Genomic DNA, 21,235 nt, shown 5'->3' with positions numbered 1-21,235 from the left:
GTATAGGAAAGCCAGGCTACAGCAGAGTAAAAAAGAGAGAATCAAATAAATATAAAAACCTTAGAATAAGAAGAGGTGGTGAGACCCCATCATCACACACTGACCCACTGGCTCCCTGTGTTTTACAGTCCAGAAGGTAAACTTCAGATGTTTTGGATCACTCAGCCTGCAGAAGGAGGATACCCGTTTTTTTGAGCAGCCATAAACATTAAACCAAAGAAAGAGAAGAGGAAGCATCTGGCTTTTTAAACACACACTCAGAACACACACACACACACACACACACACACACAATGACAATATTTAGGTCCCCTTATTGAGTCTGCTGGCCGTCTCCACTGCCTCACCGTTGACTAACACACATTCTCTGGGGTTATATATCCAATCAGAGCACAGCAACTCTGACCCACTCACCTGCTACGTGACATCATGACATGTTCTTCATGCTTTTGTGTGTGTGTGTGTGTGTGTGTGTGTGTGTGTGTGTGCGTGTGCGCGTGTGTGTTTGCGTTTTTGCATGCACTGCAGTAATGAGATCTCCAGGTGTTGAGCTGATTGTGTTTTTCTGAAGGAATGTTTCCTTTGTCATCATGCAGGCGTCCAGTTTAGACTGAATGACAGTTTGGCTTTACATTCTTAGCTGGCAGGTCATTTCCTGTAGATACACACGTTTGTATCTACAGCTGGGCTCATAAGTTTACATACCCTGGCAACACTGCAAAAACACAAAATCTTACCAAGTATTTTTGATCTAGTTTCTAGTGCAAATATATACACTTGAAACATACTGGACTAACTTACAAGTAACTTTTTAGCAAGATATATGAGCTTTTTAAGTCAATAATTCCTTAATACTGCTTTTTTAAAAGTACTAGCTCCACTGGCAGATTTTTTCATCTATAAGATGGGAAAAATGTCTTATAACAAGTGAAATGATCTGCCAGTGGAACTAGTACTTTTTTTATAATGAGCTCAGCAGATGTGCAGTTCCACCAGGTGTTTGCTAATTGCTGCTGGCTAGTCTGAAGGAGCTGAGTGGGAGAGTGAAGAGGAGGGCTGCTGTGTAAGCTTGTAAGCTGAAGCTCTGAGGAGGAGGTTGGTGGGACTGCGTCCACCCATGTGTTTTACACAGCTTAATGGTTGCCATGGAGATTAATGGATTTCTCAAACATGCATGAAAGAATCAAGGCAACACTCCAGGTGTGTTTTTGAAAAGGGGATAACATTATAATATGATGTACAGTTCAAAAAAGTCTATTTTACATGATACTGCTCCTTTAAGGTGCAAAATGAAAGTAGAAGAGGGCGATATGGGTTATGAGGGGCAAACTGTCCAGTAGTCATGATGAGGTTTACCAGGCGTGTTGGTTGGCTTACTTAACTTTTTGGCTTTTCGCTGTTTCCCACATCCGCTCTTTCAATTCACAACTTCCTTGTGAAAAACGTCACCCAGAGCTCGGTCACCAGAGACAACACAAACTTTGAGCTAAATAGCTAACTTAGATCTTTGACTGTAAAATTAAGTTAAAGATCATTTATTTTGAAGCTGTGGTTTTCATGTGTGGCAATCATATAAATCTCTGGGTAATGTGTCATCAACTGGCTCTGATCTGTGATCAACCCCTGCTGCTTTTCTGACCCACTTGTTAGAATATGGTTGTTTCTGTTGTTGGGCATCACTTCCCCATCCAGGTCCAAGTTTTGGGTCAAGCGTTGATTAGAGAACAGAAATGTTATCGCTGAGCCACACCTCTTCCTCCTTCCATTTTGTGTTATCTGCCTCAGAGATCCCACTTCGTGAGTCAATGGAAAGCCCAGCACAGTAACCCTAACTCTGCCAAGTGCGCTGTTATGATTCAAACATGTTTGTCTGATTTAGACAGAACGAGTGCAGCACTGAGATTGTGTCCAGTAACGGCAGCGGTGTGATTAGAGCGGGTGTGGCGCAGCTTCAATCGACGCGCTTCGTTCTTACTGCAGTAAACACAGAAACACTCAATCGTTGCTCATTTCCACCCCTCCATGCCATTTTTAGACTGACCCCGCTTTTTTTTCTTTTTGTTGAAACTTTTATAAGTGAAATGTGTGATCACATTCCAAAAAAAACAAAAAAAAAACAACTGCTCTGTTTTGCTGCTTGGCTTGCTCTTTATGTAGGTTAGAAAAGAAGACAGCAGGAAAACACTTCAACATCCAGCAGTTCTTTATAAAAACTCTTAATAGCAAAATTACTAATAATAATCACTATTATTAGTAGTAGTAATTATTTATTAATAATTATTATTATTAATAATGGGTGAAGTGTCTCTCTCAGGGTTAGAATTCCAGGGGACAAGATCAGAGTTACAAGAAAAAAGTCAGAATTTCAGAAAAAGATATCAGAATTCTGAGAATAAAGTCAAAATACTTTTTTTAGTGGCCCTGATCTTCTATAGAAATCTAAAGCCACATTTCGTCCCTCTTACAGCGGGAAGCTCTCTGGTCTCATGGGGGGTCAGGGTGGGGCGGTCAGGGTGGGGCGGTCAGGGGGCACCACCTCTGAACTGTAAACATTCTCCCACGTCAACATGAGCACGTGCCCTCCTCATCCTCCTCATTAGCTGACGCAAAGATGCCTCTGTTGCTGATTGGCCCAAAGTTTTACTGTTTTGTCATTGTGTGTGAGTGCGTGCGCGCGCGCGCGTGTGAGTGTGTTTCTGATCCAAAGCTGAATAAAAGGTTGAGCAGAACTTCTCCGACCAGCTGTGATCAGAAAGGAGCGCAGCACGCGTCACGTCTCAGGGACCCAGCAGAACCGACAGAACCAGAACCATGTTCGCCGCCTGCCTGGAGGTCCTGGGGATGATCCTGTCCGTCGCCGGCTGGCTGCTGGTGATGATCGCCTGCGGGCTGCCCACCTGGAAGGTGAACGCCTTCATCGAGGGCAACATCGTGGTGGCGCAGACCATCTGGGAAGGGCTGTGGATGTCCTGCGTGGTGCAGAGCACCGGACACATGCAGTGCAAGATCCACGACTCGGTGCTGGCGCTGGCGCAGGACCTGCAGACGGCCCGCGCCCTCACGGTCATCTCGGCCGTGCTGGGGGTCGTGGGGCTGACGGTGACGGTGGCCGGGGCGCAGTGCACCAACTGCCTCAAGGACGAGACGGTGAAGAGGAGGGTGGTGTACGCCGGCGGGGTCATCTACATCCTCTGCGGGCTCTTCGTGCTGGTTCCCCTCTGCTGGATGGCCAACAACATCATCACGGACTTCCACAACCCGAAGGTCCCCCCCGCTCAGAAGAGGGAGATCGGGGCGTCCATCTACATCGGCTGGGCCGCCGCCGCGCTGCTGCTGTCCGGCGGCACGCTGCTCTGCTGCTCCTTCTCCCGGGGAGCCAGAAGCCCCTTCCCCATCAAACTGGCTCCCACCAAAACCATCACGGCCAGCGGCGAGTTTGACAAGAAGCACTACGTGTAAACCCACTGGAGCACGTTTTGTTTAGGGGACTTTTAGTTGGGCAGAAGTCCGTCCAGTTTCGGACGGTTCGCTGACCCGGAGCTCAGAAGTTCGCAGGAGAAAAGCCTGTAAAAATATGAGTGTTGTTGAAATGAACGTAAATTACTGAGGCGGTTCGTAGCGGGTCAGCACGGCCAGGAGCCTGAACTCTGAGGACAATCAGAACCAGATTATAACTAAGGGCTGGGATGTGGTGAGGTTCCGATCCAGTCACTGACTGTAAAACCGAGCAGGTGTTGTGGTTGAGTTTTCTACTGTTTTTGTCATTTTTGTACAGATTTCTTTTTCTTATAAACACTACAGCAAAATGTACTGCATTTCCTTTTTTTTTTTTTTACATAAAGAGTCTCATGATATTTGAAGTATTTTTGTTTTTCTTTAGAAAAAGAAATTAAGTCAGAAATATGAATTATACTCACGGAAGGCTAATGGGACACATGCAGGGCTCTCCTCTGATGAACATGGTGACAAGACTTCAACTCAGAAACTAAAATCTTATCTTTAAACTCACTGCATTTATTTAGTGGAGAGTTAAATTCACCAGGGATTATCTTATGCATACAAATTGAGCCTTTGTGGGAAAAAAAAATACTTTTTACGATAATCAGAGTGTCTATGAACGTTGAATTAGTTGTAATATGCAAATATAATTTGGGATGGGCACATTTCTGTTAGAACCTCTTGAGGACGGAAAAGAAACATGGCAGAAAGGCAGATGTGCATCGATTTAAAGGGAATGGCTTCAACTGGAAAAGAAAGTAAATACTGAGAGCCATCTCTACTGTCAAAGTCTTTAAAACTTTTAAAGGTAGAAATTGAAAAATGGAAAAAAAATAAATAAATAAGAAGACTGACTAAAGATTATCTGGTCACCACGCCCAGAACGTTAACTTAATGGAGTCCAGTGTAGCACCCTCCTCCATGGCAACCATTTATTAAAAATCTTTTGGATTTTACTTATGTAAAGCAATTATGACTATGTTCATTTTAATCAGATCATTTTAAGTATAATTTATTTTCCTGTTCAGTACTGATAACATTTTAACTTTAAAAGTGTAATATGTTTTTTTTCCAGACACATAGAGCCATTTTATAGCACAACTCTGTGACCTTCAGTTGTTACAAAAATGGTGTATATTAAACGTGACTTAAAAGAAGTTTGACTTTGTAATTTATTGCCTTAAAATTGGGCATCTGTCTCTTTAAGAAGCTCCAGCTCCTTCCAACACTCTTCCTTCAGCAAGTCATAACATGGCTCCTCCATCAGGCCGTTTACAACCATCCTTTTAGAGCATTGAGCTGAGTGGAAGTTTGTTTGACAAACTCAGTGTTCCACCACTTCCACCAGGTGTTTGCTAATGGCTGCTGGCTAGTCTGAAGGAGCTGAGTGGCGAGACTCAGCTGGAGACTGCAGCTCCAAGGAGGAGCTTCGTGCAAATATGCAGCTATTTAAACGAGTAGGCATTTAGGCTCACCTGAATGGTTGCCATGGAAGATTCAAGAATTTTTTTTCAAACATGCTCGACAAGAAAAAGCTACTTCAACGCCAACCAATTTAAATTTTTATTTAGAAGAGGTTCCAGAACCTAACATTGTCCAACTAACTGCTCCAAACTGAGTTTAAGCTGAACTCAACATCCAAATGCAATGAGAATAAAATGTTTATATCTTCTTCATTTTTTCTGTCCTTTTCATATTTCATTGTGTTGTGTATGTCCTGGGAACATCACACAAAGTCTGTCAAACTGCAAATCTAAGAGTCTTTCATACGTCTTACATGTCAAACGGAGGCTTTCAGCAGCCTGTTACACTGACTGAACTAATAACGGATCAAAAGTCACTTCAGCAAAAAGTCACTTTAAGAGTCTGCACACGTATTATTGACTTATCAAGTTATATACCAAACCATACACACACACACATACATACATACATACATGTATATATATATACACACACACACACATACATTTGAAGTTTCAACTTCAAAGATGAAGTTCTTGGGATAACATGTGTGAAGACCTAAACAAAATCCCCTACCACACCCTGTTAGCTAGAGGAAACCTTCAGGAACTTGGCCCCCATAAGTGCTTTGTAAAAGCTCCTGTTTGTATGTGGAATAAGGGAAATAAATAGGACTATTAAACTGAGGTTTGGGTAATCAGGTTGGCTTTTCACATGCGGTAAACGAGTGGCGCAACTGCAGCGAACAATGCTCCCTATCGTCAGCACAATCAGAAGGGAGCCATTCCAGCATCCGGAATCTTGGCCTAGATCAGCAGTCAGAGCCTTCACATGGAGTAACGGAGAGGAAAGGAGTAAACGCACACACGCACACACACACACAGGGGACAACAAAGTAGGCGGCAGTTAGCGCCCACACACACACACACACACACAGACTGGAGCTGCTTCTTCCCACCATCGTTCCAAGCTCAAACCGCTGCGTTTTTTTATTAACACCTGCACATAATAAATTACAATCAAATATGTACATGCTGAGCGCTGAAAGGCATGTGAGGCAAACACACGGTGTGTCACACACACCTTCAGATAATGAATCAAAACTGTTTCAATTAGAGCGTCTTTAACGCAGCGGAGAACTAAACATTCTGATGATCTGCAAGTGTGATCACAGTGTTCCTATTACACAACCGCTCCTGATGTTACGATGCAGAAATGGGTCAAGACGAACGAAGGCTCTCTGTCGCCCCCTGGTGGTCCGACCTCTGAATGGCACATGATGAGCAGTGAAAAAAAAAAATAATAAAGAAAAAAGGATTCTGGGAACGTGAACATAAAACCAGAAACCTCTACACTTAAAATATGAGATTTGGAGAAAAGATGCCCTGATTTTAAATATTTTAAGAACTGGCCAGTTAAGCTCTTATTTCATTTCCAGTGTGTTTCGATCAATGCCAGAATATCTTGCTGGTTTAAAACCACTTGAATCTTCTCTTCAAGTCTCAGTTAACATCAACAAAAAGGCCTTTACCATTGGGGAAAAAACAAACAAACAAAAAAAAAAAAAAAACCTAGAAAACTGCATTTCATCCGGGATAAAGTGTCCATTTAGTGCAGAAGGGCTCCTATGACTGGTATTCCTTCAGGATCTGACCGGCGATGACCAGCCTCTGGATCTCGCTGGTGCCCTCGTAGATCTCCGTGATGCGGGCGTCGCGGTAGTGCCTCTCGGCGGGCATGTCCGTCACATAGCCCATCCCGCCCAGGATCTGGATGGCCTGAGTCACAACACAGAAACAGAACAAGGTTTTACACCAACCAACGCTTCGGTTCTGCTCCAGTCCTCCGTTTGCCGTTTCCTTACCTGATGGGAGCAGAAAGTGGCAGCTTCAGACGCCGCCAGTTTGGCCATGGCTGCTTCCTGCGGGAAAACACAGACAAAGAAATGTCCGTCACTCAGAGCTGTAACAAAGGTCAACTTTTTATTTGGTTCCTGTGGCCTGAACTGGTTTGATCACTGAATGTGTGGGTTTTTTTATTTTGGTTTGTTTTTTTTACCATTATATTTATTTATTTTTTTTAAACACAAAACAAGACACAAGAACTATATTAAATAAACTAATCCCCAAAGTAAAGAAATATAAATTTGATCCCATATGTTTGTGGATTTCTTTCATTGTGTTTTTTAACCAGAACTTTAAGATGTAAATTTTTTTTAATCAGTTACATCAATTTTAAACTTGTTGAAATTTATTTATTTATCATTTTAAAAACATAGAAAGGTTCTGGCCGGAACCTTTGTCTTTGTGCGTTTCTGGTACGTCCCTTAAATTTAACATAAATCCGACATCATCAGTTGAAATAGCAAAGTAACAGATGAAAAGCTGCTTCTCTTGGCCCACAGTGAGTCAATTTTTGCTTTAAAAATGATTTGCTTGGATGCTGGTAAACACAAGTTGTGATAAAAATAGTTAGCATATCAACAAAGCTATTCAGGTCTAAAAAAGCATCTGAATGCTAAACATGTTGCAGCCGCACAGACGTCCCAAACACATAATCGCATTTTGCACCAATCTGATGGTTGAACAACAAAATAAAAACCCTACATATCTTTGCCTTTGTTGTTGTATTTATTCAATACTTTAGCAGGAAAAAGGGCTTTTGAATAGAAAATGTAGCTTATTTTGTTAGTAGGCCATACAGGTTTCAATTAAAATGAGTTATTCCTTTCCACTGTCACCACATGCATACTTAGTATAAGTGACTGTTGCAAATGTTTTGTCAGATAGAAACTTTTTATCAGTTTGTGTAATAAAGTGAATATTACCACATTATCAAATGATTACGTATGAAACAGAGTTTTAACCTGTTATAATGATCAGAACTGGACTGATTCTGTAGATTAATTGAATCCATTTGTCCTGTAAAGTCCTGGATATCTTTAATGTAGCAAACTGAGTGAAGTGAAGAAACCTACAACATGATTCATCTGTGTCCTAATGCAGGCGAGTTATTTCTGCTTCTAAACTCTTTAGGAGTTCAACTTTATGACATGAGAGCAAAGGACAATAAATAATGAGGAAATGTCTGGATGAGGTCAGATTGAAATATTGAGTGTGTTCCAGACGTTGTGCAGAGGGACACGGTTTACCTTGGTGAAGACTTTCTTTGCATCTCGGAGGAGTGAAGCTTTCCAGGTGAGCAGGCGGGCGCTCTCTATGGCCACAGCCATGTCAGCCAGTTTAAACTGGATCAGGTCGACGGAGAAAAACAAAAGAGTTCAGTCTGAGGGACTTGCAACCTGGAATTAAGAAACTGTTTATAAACTCCTAAACTGAACTTCTGTTTTCACAGACATCCATTTTTACCCGGTAACACACTAAACTGAAATGAATTGGACTAAAACTGGCTCTAGCTCTGTAGCATGCGGGCCTGTCTGAGAGCGGCTGGTCTTGCCTGGATGGCCTGCAGCTTGCCAATGGGCGCTCCGAAGGCCGTCCTCTTGTGTGCGTAGTCGGCGGCGCAGTCCAGAGACGCCTGAGCGATGCCGAGAGCCTGGGCCGCGATGCCGATCCGCCCACTGTCCAGGGTTTGCTGAGGGACGCACAACCGTCATCCAACTTAGTCAGACGTAAACATCATTATTTGCACCTAAATATGCAAAACTTTGTGTTGAAAATAAAAAGGAAAAACGTGGAGTGGACTACTGTTATGAACTTTATTAACTGCATAATAAACACATTAAATAAAACAATCACAAAATGTCACCATCACAACTATGGCTATGGGACTTTTATTATTATTATTATTATTATTATTATTATTAGGGCTGCAAAAAACAATTATTTTAGTCATCGATTAATCTAAACATTATTCTGATGATGAATAGACTAAAAAACAAATAGTCACATTCTGCAGATTTTTCACTGAATATTGTAATATTAGAAATGCATGGAAATAAATACATTTTCCTTTTTTAAATAAGAAATCAAACATTTTTTGCCTAAAATACAGCAGCTGCATTCATTTAGTGAACACTTGATCATTTGTAGTAAAGAAAGTATCTGCAGCTAAAAACTGCTTCCAACATCAATATGAAAATCTCAAGCCTTTCTGCTGGATTTATCAATATAATGTGGGGCTGATCTGCCGATTTTTTTTATATTTTTTTGATTAATTGATGAGTAATTAGACAGGAAAACATGCTTAAGATGAACATTTGAGTCAGGGGAAGCTAAAACTTTCACTTGAGGAATTCTGGGTAGAATAGATTTTCAGACATTTTTTTTTCCTTGCAAAATGTTTAATTTTTGTACAGTTCTGACTTAAATACTGCTCTGAATATGTTCTCTCAGCAAACTTTTTTTTAATCTGTACAGTCTAGTTGACGATTAATCGCTGAATAAATTTGTTAAAGATTATTTCAATTATCTATAAATCATTTCATTCCTGTTTGACTCCTGTTAGTGTGACCTGCTGCTCTTTATAATTGTAACTCAAATCAGTAACAGTGGATGTCCAGCAGGATATCCAGCCAGTGAGCAGCAGGAGGGGCTGAATGTAAAGATTTATGACTGGAGTGGTAATGAAGCATTAGAATACCATAGCGATTTTGAATCCGGCGCCGCGGGGCCCCAGCATGTTGTTCAGTGGGATCCTGCAGTCCTCCAGGATGATGTTTGCGGTGGACGAGGCCCTGATGCCCAGCTTGTCCTCCTTTTTTCCCAGAGAGAGTCCAGGGTACGGCATGGGGATCAGGAAGGCACTGATTCCCTGCAGACACAGATGGAGGGGAGGAAAGGCTAGTTAGAGGGCGCTGCTTTCTCTCTGCAGACAGAAACGCCGTGTCTCACTGCCGTGCCTTGTGTTTGAGCTTCTTGTCCGTGGTGGCGAACACGACCGTGGCCGAGGCGTCCCAGCTGTTGGTGATCCAGGCTTTGGTTCCGTTCAGCAGCCACTCCTCTCCCTCCTGATGGGCCGTGGTGGAGGCAGCACCCGCATCGCTCCCGTTTCCTGACGTTTAGGTTCACACCGTTAGATAACTGCTTTACTATTGAATGACTGCTGGAACAAAGAACAGGCAGTTGTGGAAAACAGACGTACACTGTGGTTTTAAGCTTCAGGACAAGCTAGTAATAATCAGGTCAAAAAAAAGAAATTCTCAAGCTATTTCAGTCCAATCCTAACACATTCTAGGGTCTGTTTTTATTAAACAGATAAGCAACCATGACCGGGGTGTGAAAGACTAAGTACACCAATGATTTCCATTCAATAAAAAGCAACATTATTTATCTCCAAGAGAAATTAAATCTTGTCATAACTCATAATTCAACAGTCTTCAAAGAGTTGCTGTGGACAGGAAGGATTTCCAGTAGCAGACAGTCTTGCAACAAATCCGGAAAGGCCTCTGGCTGAAGACTTTTGCTCAAGCAGTAAGCAATTAATCAAATAATAATCGTGCGGGCTAGCTTACAGAAAAACATGCATCTGTGTGTTCTGCTCAGTTTCATGGATGCCCTGTTAAAACAGTTTTACAAATGGTAGCTATGGTTACCTGGCTCGCTGAGGGCGAAGCACCCCACCTTGTCTCCAGCAGTGAACGGGCTGATCCACTGCTTCTTCTGTTCCTCTGTGCCAAACTTCAGGATGGGCCCGATGTACAGAGACTGAGAATCACAAAACAGTCCCAGCATTAGACCGATGCAGTCTGCCTCGCTCCTCCATGCTGATTGGCTGCTCCTACGTTGTTAACGGAGACCACCACGCCCGTGCTGGCGCAGCCTCGGCTGATTTCCTCCACAGCCAGGCTGTAAGCCAGGTAGTCCATCCCCGCTCCACCCAGCTCCTCCGGCACCTCCATGGCCATCACACCCATCGTCCCCAGCTCCTTTATCTGAACAAGCACAACAATGGCCGCCGTCATTCTTTCTTTCTACACAGGTCATGATACTTTCTATGCAAAACAAAAGATCAGTTTAGACACAAATTCCTAGAGCATGATGAAAAACCATTTGACTCCCAACAATTTCCTTTGGTTTTGTCGCAGTTAAAATTCATTTTGATGTCAGACATTATTCACCTGTGAATTTTAATAAGGTTTCAATAAAATCATGGCAACACAAAATCTTACCAAGTATTTATATTGTTTCTATTTTATTTTGATAAAAACATGCCAAATAACATAATTGTGAACCATTAACATAATTATTCCTCTTCTTCAACATCTTATTTCACACTTGAAATAAGACAAAACTAACGTATTCATGAGCAACTTTTTACTTCAGCAAAATATGAGCTTGTTCAAAGTTAATAATTCTAATACTATAGTTCCACTGGCAGATTATTTCACTTATAACATGGGGAAAGTGTTTTGTTATAAATGAAGTCATCTGCCAGTGGAACTAGCAATTTAAATCAACCCTTTTCTAACATTCATCAGTACAAAACAAGTAAAAGTATGGATGGTTCATCCTGATATCGTATCGTGTCGATGTCGGCCAGTACTCAAAGGTGCAACATCGGTATCGTATTGGAAGTGAAAACATTTTATCAGCACTCCTCTAAAAACAAGACAGGAACAGACACTGAGCCGTCGGTCATACTTTCTTTAATGTGCGAGACTCATGTTAAAACAGTAAAAACATTTACTACCATTTTTCTGTTGAATCATATCTTCATTTTTTACTTGAACTAAAGTTTACATATAATCAATCATTAACAAATCCTCTTGTTGTGCAGGTGTGTGTGTTTTTGTGTGTGTGATAGTACCTGTTTAGCAGGGTAAACATGCTCCTTATCGAGCATGGCAGCGATGGGGGCCAGTTCTCTGTCTGCGAAGTCTCTGCAGGTCTGCCTCAGTAACTGATGCGTCTCTGGCAGCTCAGCCAGCTGGGACAGACTGCGGCTGCCATGGAGACAGACAGCTAGAACTGAGGGACAGAGGAACACGGACAGGGNGCTAGAACTGAGGGACAGAGGAACACGGACAGGGATCAACACAGAGGGCTGATGCTTTTGCTTAAAGTTGATAACTAAATTAACAACAAAAAAAGAGATATTAAAAAACCAGAGGAAATGCAGCAAAGTATTGGTTTGCTTTATAAAAAACACACATTTCATAAAACCAGGATGTAAAATTAATTTACTGCCTACATCAGAAACTGAAGCAAACTTTTTTCCTCCACTGTTGGCTCCATGAGATTAACAATAAATATGAATATATCTAAAAGTATAAATTAAAGGCATTTAGAAGTGAATTGTATTCTGTAATATAATGAAGTGATCTATTTGATAATGTGGGATTTTGTTTAGAACAGCATTTGAGTGGTGGGGCTGTGTCTGTAGACTGAGTGATGAATTTTTAAGTACTTCTTATAATCACGTTCTCTTATCTAAATAAATACCACAAAAATGGGCCAAAAATCTCAGCTCCATGATTTCTGATTTTGGCAGGGGCCGGAATATATTTCAGTTCAAATACCAGATTAAAAACGAAGGGGCTGATGCATTTTATCTACTTTGACTGTCCACCGCCTGTTTTAATAGCATTTTTGGAATGTATCATGTCCTGTTTTTATGGCTAAGTTATATTTTAACTGCCTCTCCCACACAATGATTTGACAGATTTTTGCCCCGGATGCCCTGACAAAGCCCTCCTTAAAATCTTCGCGAACGAGCGGGAGTCGAACTCGTAACCTCCGGGGCCACCTGCTCTTCCACCCGCGCTGCTGCCGCTCCCTAACATGTACACAAATAAATTAGGAAGGCTTATTTTGACCCTTTTCGCCACTGACATAGTTAAAGATAATCAAACTATGGTCAACTAGGCTGCATAAATTAAAGTATTATTAATGTATCACAATACACTGCTGAGAAGTCCGCACTGACCAGCAGCAGGGTCTTTAAACGCACCGCTAGCTACCTAGCTATCGTTTGCTTATTTAGGTGAAAGGTCATTCCCACCATCAGTAACCTTCATCAAATTAATGACCCCCTGAATGCAACATTTAAACGGCAGCACCGGTTGCTCTGATTTCCTCTGTGTAACCAAGTCGGGAGCGGAAGCAGTTTTGGATTTTTACAGGTAAACTGAAACCGTACTTAGCCAACGAGCTAACTGAAAACACAGATACATAACGCGCTACTTGCTTCCAATTCCAGCGGGGAGAAGAGAGAAAAATCACCCAGGTTTGTTTTCCACTGGGGTTAAACTACACACGTTACATATGTCAAGTAATCCAAGATGCTAGCACACAGCTGTTCGTGCTTTTAACCATGATACTGTTAAATAGCTCTCACTTAACTAACCCGTCTCTAACATGATTCTCTAGCTTGTTTGAATGTTTTCCATTGGTCTTCTTTTGGCTTTGTCCTTAGAAACTCACCTTTTCTAGCTTTAAAAAGTGCCGACATAGTACCTTCCTCACGGTACAATCCCAACTGAAAGTTTATGAAGTGATGTGTTGCCTTCAGGTTTTATAGTGATTGTCATTACTGTATTAGGTTGGAAGAGCATCATTCGCTGAATGAGTTGACATGGTGCGATTCATATAAAAATCTTAAAATGTCAAATTTAAAAAAATTCTATGTAAAAAACAAAAATTGCTTATCCTATTCATCTCTTATTATTTAGGATGACCTGTTAAAGCTTACATTAAAAGTCGTGTTTATATAATTTACGAGCACACCTAAAGAGGACAGAGGAAACATGTGGACCACGTGACGTATTGCTGGATTCACTGTACCTCGTAAACAACAAACCTCACTAGAAAAGCAAAGAAAAAAATTTACGCCAATCAATCTGCAGCATTTCGGAGTTTTCAAGGGTAAAAGTAGGGATACAGTCAACTCATCTCTTTCATAAACCGGAATAAATTGATTATTTCTTTTTAAATTATCTGTACAGGGGCAAAATCTTAATTAGATTTTGTCTTGCAGGTTGATTTTCATAGCTGAAGAAATGAAGTTATCATTTCAAGGCTGATTTTTGTTTTTGTTCAGATTATCTCAATCTGACATTCATTTTCTTTAATGACTTTAAAGCACTGAAGTGACAATTAGAAAAAAGGTCGGCTCAAAAAAAAATTCGTAAGGGCATGTTTTTCACTGCACTGTACATAAATGTAATACATCAAGATATGAAGTTGATGCCTAAAATTCAAAGCAAATTTCAAACTTTCCATTGTGCGTTGTTACCAATGCAACTTGTCTCTGGTGCTTGATGTAGTTTGCTTTGTCTTATTTTTATGAGAAATACAAAAATAATTATATTAGGAAAAATGTAATAAATGAATCCTTTGGAATTAATTAAAACATGCTGCTGTAAAAATTCTGACTTGTTCAATGATAAATCAGGAGTGAATACATTTCAAACTGAGTCATTTTATCCCTCTATTCTTCTATTCATCTCTGTATAATTGTCATGTTCAGTTTGCCTCAACCACATAAAGTGCATCGTGTGATTAATTCTGTAAGGTCAAGAGGATCGATATTTTATTTGCCTTGACACTGCAAGACAACAAGACCCACCCTAATGTTTGATTCAGATGCCAAGGCAGAAATTGAAAGATATAAACAAATGAGTTATATCACAGTTTAAACACAAAACATACCACTTTTTGTAAAATAAATAAAGCTTATCCAGTCGTAAAGGGATCAAGTTTTTCACGTTTATTTTTTAGCACCATAAAAAGTCACTTAATGATGTCCAGTGTATTGCTCTCGATCTCTTTTTCCTTTGGGATGGAGCAACGCTGTCAGAGGTCAAGGAAAGGACCAGAGAATTGGAGAAAGAAGAAGCTTGGAGAGATAAAAAGCTGAGAGAGCTACAGCAGCACCAGGCGGTCAAGCAGGTGTGTTTCACTTGCTGGCGGTGGTGAAGGTGAAGCATCCTCTCTGGTGGAACTGCATGTCCCTGATGCGTCGCATGGACTGGATCTGGGGCTGGAAGGCGCAGAAGTCGTTGTAGTGTCTGTAGTCACCGCACTCAAACAGGTACTGGTAGCCTCTGTATCCAGGGTACTGGTAACCCACCCAGCTGAGAGACACATGGAGAGGGAGGGAGTGTTATGTGCGTCCCTGAGTACTTAGCTTCTAATTGCAGGAGACAATGAGGTTCCAGAGGTCTTGTAATAAGTTCTCATATCCTAATGCTTCCCAAATAGATCTTTTTAATCTCTGTGAGTCTCTGACAATGATTTTACAACGTCAACTGGAGCTATTTGATCTCATTTATGATCTTGTGCAGGATTCACAGAAAGGTCAGTGGTCATGGTTGTAGTCAATACAGAGTTCAGGAAACAAGGTTCTAAGGAATGTTGTTGTCTATCATTAAAAAGAGATGCTTTATTTGGCCTTGTTGGTCATTAGTGGAGCCTAGAAGTACAGAGTTGCATTTAAAGAAATTACCAAGTTATATTTCCTGCAGAAAAGTTGTTAGGTCCTCTGTTTTGCAAACAGGTCTATTTTGGGACTTCATAATATAGTACATTGTGACTGGTGTCCTTGGTGACATTACAGTGGACACTTCACCCATATTTTAGGGGCGATGCATCTCAGAACATTATGCAGGTCAATCAATAGATTATGAGTCTCTTTTAAACCTTTGCAGTTTTCGAGGGAATGGTTTAGGTATTTATAGCAGGTAAAATTCGCTGTCCTGAGTTGTGGTGATAAATTAACTAAACTTTTTGGAGCACAGCTGTTCATCAAGGGTCAGATTAGTAATGTTAGCAATATTTAACTTTCCAAGAGGTTGGTTTTGTTGGGTTTGAAAAGGTCTCCCAAACAGATTCTTGTAGAATCCTAAAAAAAAAAAAAAAACTCCTTGGACTTCAAATAAGTCTAAGAAATACATGTGATGGCTTTAAGGAGGTTCTGGTTGAAGCTAGAGCTTTAGGGTTCCCTTAAAGGGGTTAACAGGGTCAGAAGGATATTCAAACGCTCCCCAAGGAGCTATCAATAACTATCTGCCTGACCAAATGTGTGTCCACTCACGCTCCTCCTGGCACCCTCACGCTGCCCACTCTGTCGCAGAAACCGTGCGCCCAGAGGGTGGGCACATCATCCTCCTGAATCTCCATCTTGTTGCCCTTGAAGTCGGAGAGCTCAAACAGGCAGATCTTGTGCTCCAAGCTGTCCTGCAGAGAGGAAAACCAAAACACAGAGAGAGATTTTATTCCTGGCATTTACTCCTGACTTTGTGTCAGTGTTGTCAGTGACTCTACAGAGGGCAGTGTTGTTCTAGTTTTAGCCCTCAGGGACTGGAACTAAAGCTCACTGAGTTTCCTCAATACAGACCATCTTTACTGTAGTTGCTATTTTTAGATAACAATGTACATGTGTCAGAAATAGTTTGAGTTTAAAATGAACCAAATAGGCTGACAATGCAAATCTGGAGAATGACAAGTTGTTTTCTTCTTCTAAAAACAAAAAGATGTGATCATTAACATTAAGCTTTTATCTGGTTTAGGCTTTACTTCCTTCAAACAGCAGTAAACAGAGTTTGGTGAACAGGGACATATCCTGTCATGTACTATTTAAATTTAGCCTAAATAAAAACGCTGAAAGTCCAGCCTTTGTCCAGCCGCTTTGATGTGGTCACAGTTCTGCTCTATAAAAAGAGACATTGAAAGCTGAGCTTTGTTTGGCTCAGCATAGCCTGGTTGAACCTTTTCACTTTCCACCACACCAAGACATCAATGGACGTAGAAATCCTTTCTATACTGAAGGTTTTTCACCTTTCACTGCATATGAAATATGGCTTCAATGGCTGTTACCAACCAATGGCCTGGATGGTAACAGAAAGTATTGACATTTAAATTTTCATTTTTAATAGTCTTGATTATACTCCCATCTGACATATGTTTTTATTAAAGGTGGAGTATTATGTATTTTTCAGGTACATAGTGGACAATAAAGTAACTATCTTGTCTTCAGTTGTTATAAAATTTGACATCAAATTTGACATCATAAAAATTTGACTTTGTAATTTAGCATGTTGAAATTGGGCCTCTGTCTCTTTAAGAAGCTCCTGCTCTTTCTAAAGCTCCACCTTCAGGAAGTCATCACAACATGGCTCCTCTATTAACCCTTTCACAACATTTTTACCAGCGTTGCACTGAGAGATAGCTCCTGTAATGAACTTAGCAGGTGTGCAGTTTGCTAATTGCTTCTGGCTAGTCTGAAGGAGCTGTGGGTGAGTGGCAGAAACTTTGAAGCTGCAGCTCAGAGGAGAAGCTGCACCTCGGAGGTAGTGCTAGGTCCACCCAGGCAACACTCCAGGTATGTTTTTCATGAGGGAGTAACAGTTGATATAACACCGCCCCTTTAAGTTTGAGTGTTGACAGTACCATGCGGATGGGCCTGAGGGACATGAGGCAGTCGCTGCGGTAGGAGTTGCTCCAGGTATCCCAGCGAGGATACTCTCCCTTCTCCAGGATGAACATCTCGCCACGGAAGTTGGTCTGCTCAAAGGCAACGAAGCTAGAGCGGGTGGGTGGGTTGGGGGGTGAGGGGACCGGGCAAGGGGATTCAGAGGATAAACACAGAGGAAGGGAGAAGGAGGACAGCAGAAAAGAGCAACATACATGAAGAAGAGAAGTACACAGAGGTCGGAGGTGCTCAGATCACTTCTCTGTGTGGGAACTTACGGGCCGCACTCCACGATGATACTACGCACTCTATCCATGCCACGGTCACACACGTTCATACACTCATTCTGGACCTCCATCATCCTGCCCTGGAAGTTCTCCTGGTCGAACAGCATGATCTGCACAGAGGGGATGATGGAAGTGTTGGGTGGATTACAGGAAACTCAGTTTAATCCTCTCTAATCGTGCAGACAGATGTTGCTCATGTGATATCCAACTGGAACCCAGTCAGAATAAAGTTTCACTTTTAAAGACACGCTTTTACAGCCTGAAACTAGAAATGATATAAAATATATTTCACAACTTATCATAATGGGTTTTGGAGGAAATATCTGTTTTTTCAGAAACAAAAGTGATACTTTTGAAAAAAAATTTACTTCAAAAAAAAAGTTTAACACTCGGTATGAATTTATCTACTGTATAAATCGTTGTGATTTTTTTCTGCCAATTATTTTATACTTTTAGTAAAACTGTACTTCTAAAAGCTCCTCTAATCTGGAACAAACTTCCATAAAACTGCTTATAAAACAGCTTCCTTGAAAGATACGGTATGTAACTTTTATAAAAATAAAATATACATGTTTTTAACATATTTGTTAAAATTTGTGATTGACAGCACTGAGACCCTCTTCCTGGCTCTGATTGGTTGTTACTACTGGGAGGAGGCAGCAGAGCTCGATTTTTTCAGACTATCTATTTCATATACTGCCACAACATAGTGACAGTGTGAACAAACATAATATAAAAAATATATTTTACAAAAGTTACATACTGCAGCTTTAGGTTTATACACTGAAATGAAAAATTTATAAAATTTCTGTTCCAACCTCAAGTTATTCCCTTGAAAATGATATTAATCTAAAATCTCTAGAGAATTTTGCACCTCACTGTTTCTACATCTTCTTCCACTCCTTACTTGCTTGTTTTTCCACTGTTACATCGTCTCCAGCTGGATTCCTTCAACGATCCCACTCAACTCTTTCTTCATGGCCCGACAGAACAAACAAAATCTAAGCTGATGTGCACTGATGTTGCAGTGGTGACTCACTCTGTAGGATCCCATGCCAGGATCGCCGGTCTTGGTGGCCTTGCTGGTGGCAGCTGGAGCTGGGGCTCCCTTGTCCTTGGCATCAGCGCCCTGGCTGGAGGCGGACTTGGCAGTCTGAGACATGGTGAGGGGCTTCAGGAGAGTCTGTGCATCGGATGCAGGAAGCCGAGGAGGGGGCAGAGGAGGGGGGCATCAAAAATAGAGGTGTAAACAAACAGAATTGCGGAGGTTGATGTGAAAGAATGGGAAGAGCTCCAAAACATTAATGTCATCTGGAGGGAAATGTTGGTAGAAATGTGCTTTTTGGGGATTTATTGCTGTTTATGTTTGGCTCATTTGGATGCTACACTTCTGTTTGGGCCTTTCCCCTTGGCTGAAATAATGGGTAGAAGGGGGGGTAGGGGGCTTGTGGATGACGGGGAGTGGACCCTGGCTCTGGATGTGCAGCTCTGGTGCTCGGCTGTGTATGGCTGTGTCTGTGTGTCCTTACCTGCGTTAGTACAGCTTGCAGTGCCGTGTGAGGGAGGCTGGCTCGTGCTGGTTCCGTCAGAGCTAGACCCAAGCTTTTATACCCTGGCAAAGGCCAAACGTATGGGCTCACGGCACAATAGAAAGCCTCGCGTCATCACAGTTGGCCTGCGCCAAAGCGGCAGGTCATCGCATAGCCTGGAAACACTGCCGGTCCCCTCTGGCCTGCCTGTAAGCATTTCACTGTCAAAGGAAAGCACTGACCCAGGCAGTTTTACCCCGGGTTGGGCTGCTGGGCCTGTGAGCTATAGCTGTATGTAGACACGAGGAATGCAAAGATCCAGGGGGACACAAAGAGGTAATCACCTACACAGGCTAACAACAATGCACCATATTCAATAGCCTGGGGACCCGAGAACAAAGACAGAGCATTTTAAATCACCGTCCTTTAACTCTGACGAGCCAAAACAAGACAAAACATACTGAAAATATGCAGTACTTCCCACTGAAAAAATGCAAAAATAAATTGAATTTTTACATAATGTTTACATTTTAGACATTTCACTAGCTTAAAACCAGAATAAAGGTTTTAAGCGAGAATAGGGTTAGCAACCATCACCGTGCCTTGGGCAAAGTTCCAAGTCAAGGTAAACTGTTTGTTTCAACCTCCATTAAAACTGAACTGAACCTTTGTTTGGCTGCATTGGCTGTTACTCTTCTGAAGGGTTACACTGATGTGTGTGTTGTCTGTTTTGTGAGACCACCTTAAGGAGTTTGTTTGTTACATTTTAAAAATCCATACAATTAAAGTAACATCAGTCAAGTTTCAGAACTATACTTTTGAAAGGCTTTTGAAAGAATACCTTAAGGATAAAGTTTTATTTATCTGTCTTTGTGTTGGTCCTTGGAGTTTGGCACTTTTCACAGCATCTATCAGGGAGCTGCTCATTTTGCCCCTTTGCCATTTCATTTAACGACTAGATTAAACATTTTCCAGAATAAAAAAGAGCTATGTGTTTCTTACAGACCATGCACCAAGAATGTTTTGCATCCACTTTGACAGCCAACAACTAAAAGTTATTTTCTAAATTTTTTTCATAGCTTATTGTAGGGATATGGGATTATAAAGCAGGAAGTTGCTTTGAGTTATTTTTGGTTTGATCAGAGGTCATAATCTGTCATATTTCATAAGAGTCATCTGGCCCCAATAGAGATGAGACCTAACGGGATAAAAGTAGTGTGTAATACAACATGATCAAAATAATATGCAATATTAAGTTATATTTTGAACTCTTTATGAGTATTTATGCCTATAATCCTGAAGTGAACTATAACATTTCTCAACAGATTTAGAAGGGGCCAGCCAAAGTGTGCATACTCAGACCAAATCAGAAGTTTTTATGGAGAGTCAGGATGAGCAGGGCTCCGGTTTGAGTCACAAACCCTTAACAGCATAAAGCAACTATATAGTTTATGTCTGCCTTTGTTGAATGTCATGAACATGTCCAGAATTAGCTAAAATGCTAAAGTTAGCAAGAATTCTGTCAGTAGGATGTGGGCTATCACATGACCTTTGGAAACGTACTACATCTAGAATGCAATAACAGTAGTTTTTAAGTTAAAATTAGCTAACATTAGCTATGATGCTAATGTTAGCTAAAATGCATTCAGTAACATGTCTGCTATCAAAGGCAAAACATTTCATAAGCTAACATTAGCTGAAATGCTAACATTAGCTGAAATGCATTCAGTAGTGGGCTATCACTATCATTTTTGATTAACAACAACTTACTCCACTTTGTATGTAAAATAATGCAATGTACACAAAATGAGTCAAAAGAAATGTCAGAAAGGACAGGAAGTTTGAAATGGCGAAGGGACAAACCAGTGATAGCCTAGTATTTTTCCAAACCTACAAAACAATATTTCTCCTTACTTCACTAGTCAGTGGTTTGGAAGATAATCAACTTTATACCAGTTGGCTATGTTCTGAGAAATTATTACTGTCTCTATTTCAAGCAACTGGTGACACCACAAAACACTGAGGGGAATTTTGTTAAACCTTTCGTCAACTGAAGACTCAAAATAACTCACTGATCAATCTTTT

The 21,235-nt window shown here is 41.1% G+C and overlaps 3 protein-coding genes across 3 annotated transcripts; 1 reads left to right on the top strand and 2 right to left on the bottom strand.

Annotated features, from left to right (window-relative positions):
- Nucleotides 1–2,324: 2,324 nt before the first annotated feature.
- On the top strand, nucleotides 2,325–3,860 carry cldn5b (claudin 5b). The gene has a single exon (XM_007578101.2). The coding sequence runs from the start codon at nucleotides 2,812–2,814 to the stop codon at nucleotides 3,457–3,459; it is 648 nt and encodes a 215-aa protein (XP_007578163.1). The 5' UTR covers nucleotides 2,325–2,811; the 3' UTR covers nucleotides 3,460–3,860.
- Nucleotides 3,861–5,913: 2,053 nt separating this feature from the next.
- On the bottom strand, nucleotides 5,914–13,515 carry acads (acyl-CoA dehydrogenase short chain). Its single transcript, XM_007578100.2, has 10 exons — nucleotides 13,347–13,515; nucleotides 11,731–11,891; nucleotides 10,706–10,855; nucleotides 10,517–10,628; nucleotides 9,824–9,975; nucleotides 9,565–9,735; nucleotides 8,419–8,556; nucleotides 8,114–8,209; nucleotides 6,827–6,883; nucleotides 5,914–6,740 (listed from the first exon to the last, which is right to left on the bottom strand). The coding sequence occupies exons 1-10, from the start codon at nucleotides 13,372–13,374 to the stop codon at nucleotides 6,588–6,590; spliced, it is 1,218 nt and encodes a 405-aa protein (XP_007578162.1). The 5' UTR covers nucleotides 13,375–13,515; the 3' UTR covers nucleotides 5,914–6,587.
- A 1,101-nt stretch (nucleotides 13,516–14,616) lies between these two features.
- Nucleotides 14,617–19,261, bottom strand: crybb1 (crystallin, beta B1). The gene is made up of 6 exons (XM_007578099.2): nucleotides 19,151–19,261; nucleotides 18,661–18,804; nucleotides 17,613–17,731; nucleotides 17,313–17,445; nucleotides 15,958–16,100; nucleotides 14,617–14,998 (listed from the first exon to the last, which is right to left on the bottom strand). Exons 2-6 carry the CDS (start codon nucleotides 18,781–18,783, stop codon nucleotides 14,821–14,823), a joined length of 696 nt encoding a protein of 231 aa, XP_007578161.1. The 5' UTR covers nucleotides 18,784–18,804; nucleotides 19,151–19,261; the 3' UTR covers nucleotides 14,617–14,820.
- Between the last annotated feature and the right edge of the window lie 1,974 nt (nucleotides 19,262–21,235).

Source organism: Poecilia formosa, unplaced genomic scaffold (genome assembly GCF_000485575.1).
Source record: "Poecilia formosa unplaced genomic scaffold, Poecilia_formosa-5.1.2 Scaffold467, whole genome shotgun sequence".
NCBI classification, from domain to species: Eukaryota; Metazoa; Chordata; class Actinopteri; order Cyprinodontiformes; family Poeciliidae; genus Poecilia; species Poecilia formosa.
The sequence above is the reverse complement of the archived record's forward strand: the minus strand, read 5'-3'. Positions and strand labels throughout refer to the sequence as shown.

Bases quoted from the DNA above. Each gene is read 5' to 3' on its own strand.
- cldn5b (XM_007578101.2), top strand. From the start codon at position 2,812: ATGTTCGCCGCCTGCCTGGAGGTCCTGGGGATGATCCTGTCCGTCGCC.
- acads (XM_007578100.2), bottom strand. From the start codon at position 13,374: ATGTCGGCACTTTTTAAAGCTAGAAAAG. The intron at 10,856-11,730 runs GTACTATCACAC...GTGCTTGTTCAG, and splicing joins ATGTTTACCCTGCTAAACAG to ATAAAGGAGCTGGGGACGAT. The intron at 8,557-9,564 runs GTATTCTAATGC...TGCGTCCCTCAG, and splicing joins CCGGATTCAAAATCGCTATG to CAAACCCTGGACAGTGGGCG.
- crybb1 (XM_007578099.2), bottom strand. From the start codon at position 18,783: ATGTCTCAGACTGCCAAGTCCGCCTCCAGCCAGGGCGCTGATGCCAAG. The intron at 17,732-18,660 runs GTGAGTCACCAC...CCCTCTGTGCAG, and splicing joins CTGGCATGGGATCCTACAGA to ATCATGCTGTTCGACCAGGA. The intron at 16,101-17,312 runs GTACTGTCAACA...TCCTCTCTGCAG, and splicing joins CCCTCAGGCCCATCCGCATG to GACAGCTTGGAGCACAAGAT.